General features: G+C 61.6%; 1 protein-coding gene across 1 annotated transcript in view; it reads right to left on the bottom strand.

The window, feature by feature from the left end:
• The window catches only part of TYK2 (tyrosine kinase 2), a 29862-nt gene that overhangs the window by 4671 nt on the left and 24282 nt on the right, over positions 1-909 (bottom strand). The window contains exons 21-22 of the mRNA XM_010828367.1: positions 522-714; positions 28-146 (exon numbers count right to left, since the gene is read on the bottom strand). Coding sequence (XP_010826669.1) covers positions 28-146; positions 522-714 — 312 coding nt within the window. The remainder of the gene's footprint in view (positions 1-27; positions 147-521; positions 715-909) is intronic.

The raw sequence follows: 909 nt of genomic DNA, 5'->3' as shown, positions 1-909 counted from the left end.
TCGGGGAGTAGGGGCGGGCCGGCCCACCTCGCAGATCTGCAGGGAGAAGAGCAGCAGCTGGACCAGCCCGACATTGTGCCGGGGCAAGTAGTCTCGGAGGCTGCCCAGGGGCATGTATTCCATGACCAGCTGTATCGACTTCTCGCCTAACACCAGAGAGGGGCAGCCCATAAGGGTGGTGGAGGCTAGGACCGCGGGCTGTCCACCCTGCACCCCCTAATCCCAAGGTGGGGAGGGAGAGCCAAGACCCGTCCACTCTAGGACCTGTCCTCAGGGGGGACGATCAAATCTCGACCCGTCCCCTGGCAAGGGAGCTGACATGGCTTCCACCCATCCTGATCTCAGAAAAGTATCTCAGAATAGAAAGAAGGCAGCCCGGCCTCACCCACCTTGGTGTCCACAAACTGCATCCTCTGCCTAGGACTGAGAGGCGGAGGTCATGACCAGGTCATGTTGGCCCCGCCCACAAAGCCCCACCCAAGCGCTAGTCCCGCCTCGTTACATTTGTGGGCCCCGCCCACCTTGGTCCTCGCAGCAGCCCTTGTACTTGACGATGTGCTTGTGGTAGAGCGTGCGTAGGATGTCGATTTCTCGCCTCCAGCCCGTCCGGAGCTGGGGACCGCAGCCTGCCTTGAGGGCCTTCACGGCTACCATCTCACCAGTGCCGTCGTTGGTGGGGTCGTAGCAATACAGGCTGACCTTTCCGAAGTGACCCTGGCCGGAGTGTGCAAGAGGGTCAGCCCCACCCCAGCTCCCCAAGCCCACTTTCCAGGCAGGGCTATTTGGAAAATCCTAGGCCCCGCCTGCTCCTTGTTGATGGGGGCCCCTGGGAGCCGAGGCCTCCCTTTCAATTCCCCAGGGCCTCCCTTGAAGCTGAGGGTCTCTAAGGCCAGAGTTTTCTTACAGCCT

Source organism: Bison bison, unplaced genomic scaffold (assembly GCF_000754665.1).
Source record: "Bison bison bison isolate TAMUID 2011002044 unplaced genomic scaffold, Bison_UMD1.0 scf7180017864492, whole genome shotgun sequence".
NCBI lineage: Eukaryota > Metazoa > Chordata > Mammalia > Artiodactyla > Bovidae > Bison > Bison bison.
This window is presented reverse-complemented; position numbering and strand designations above follow the sequence as displayed.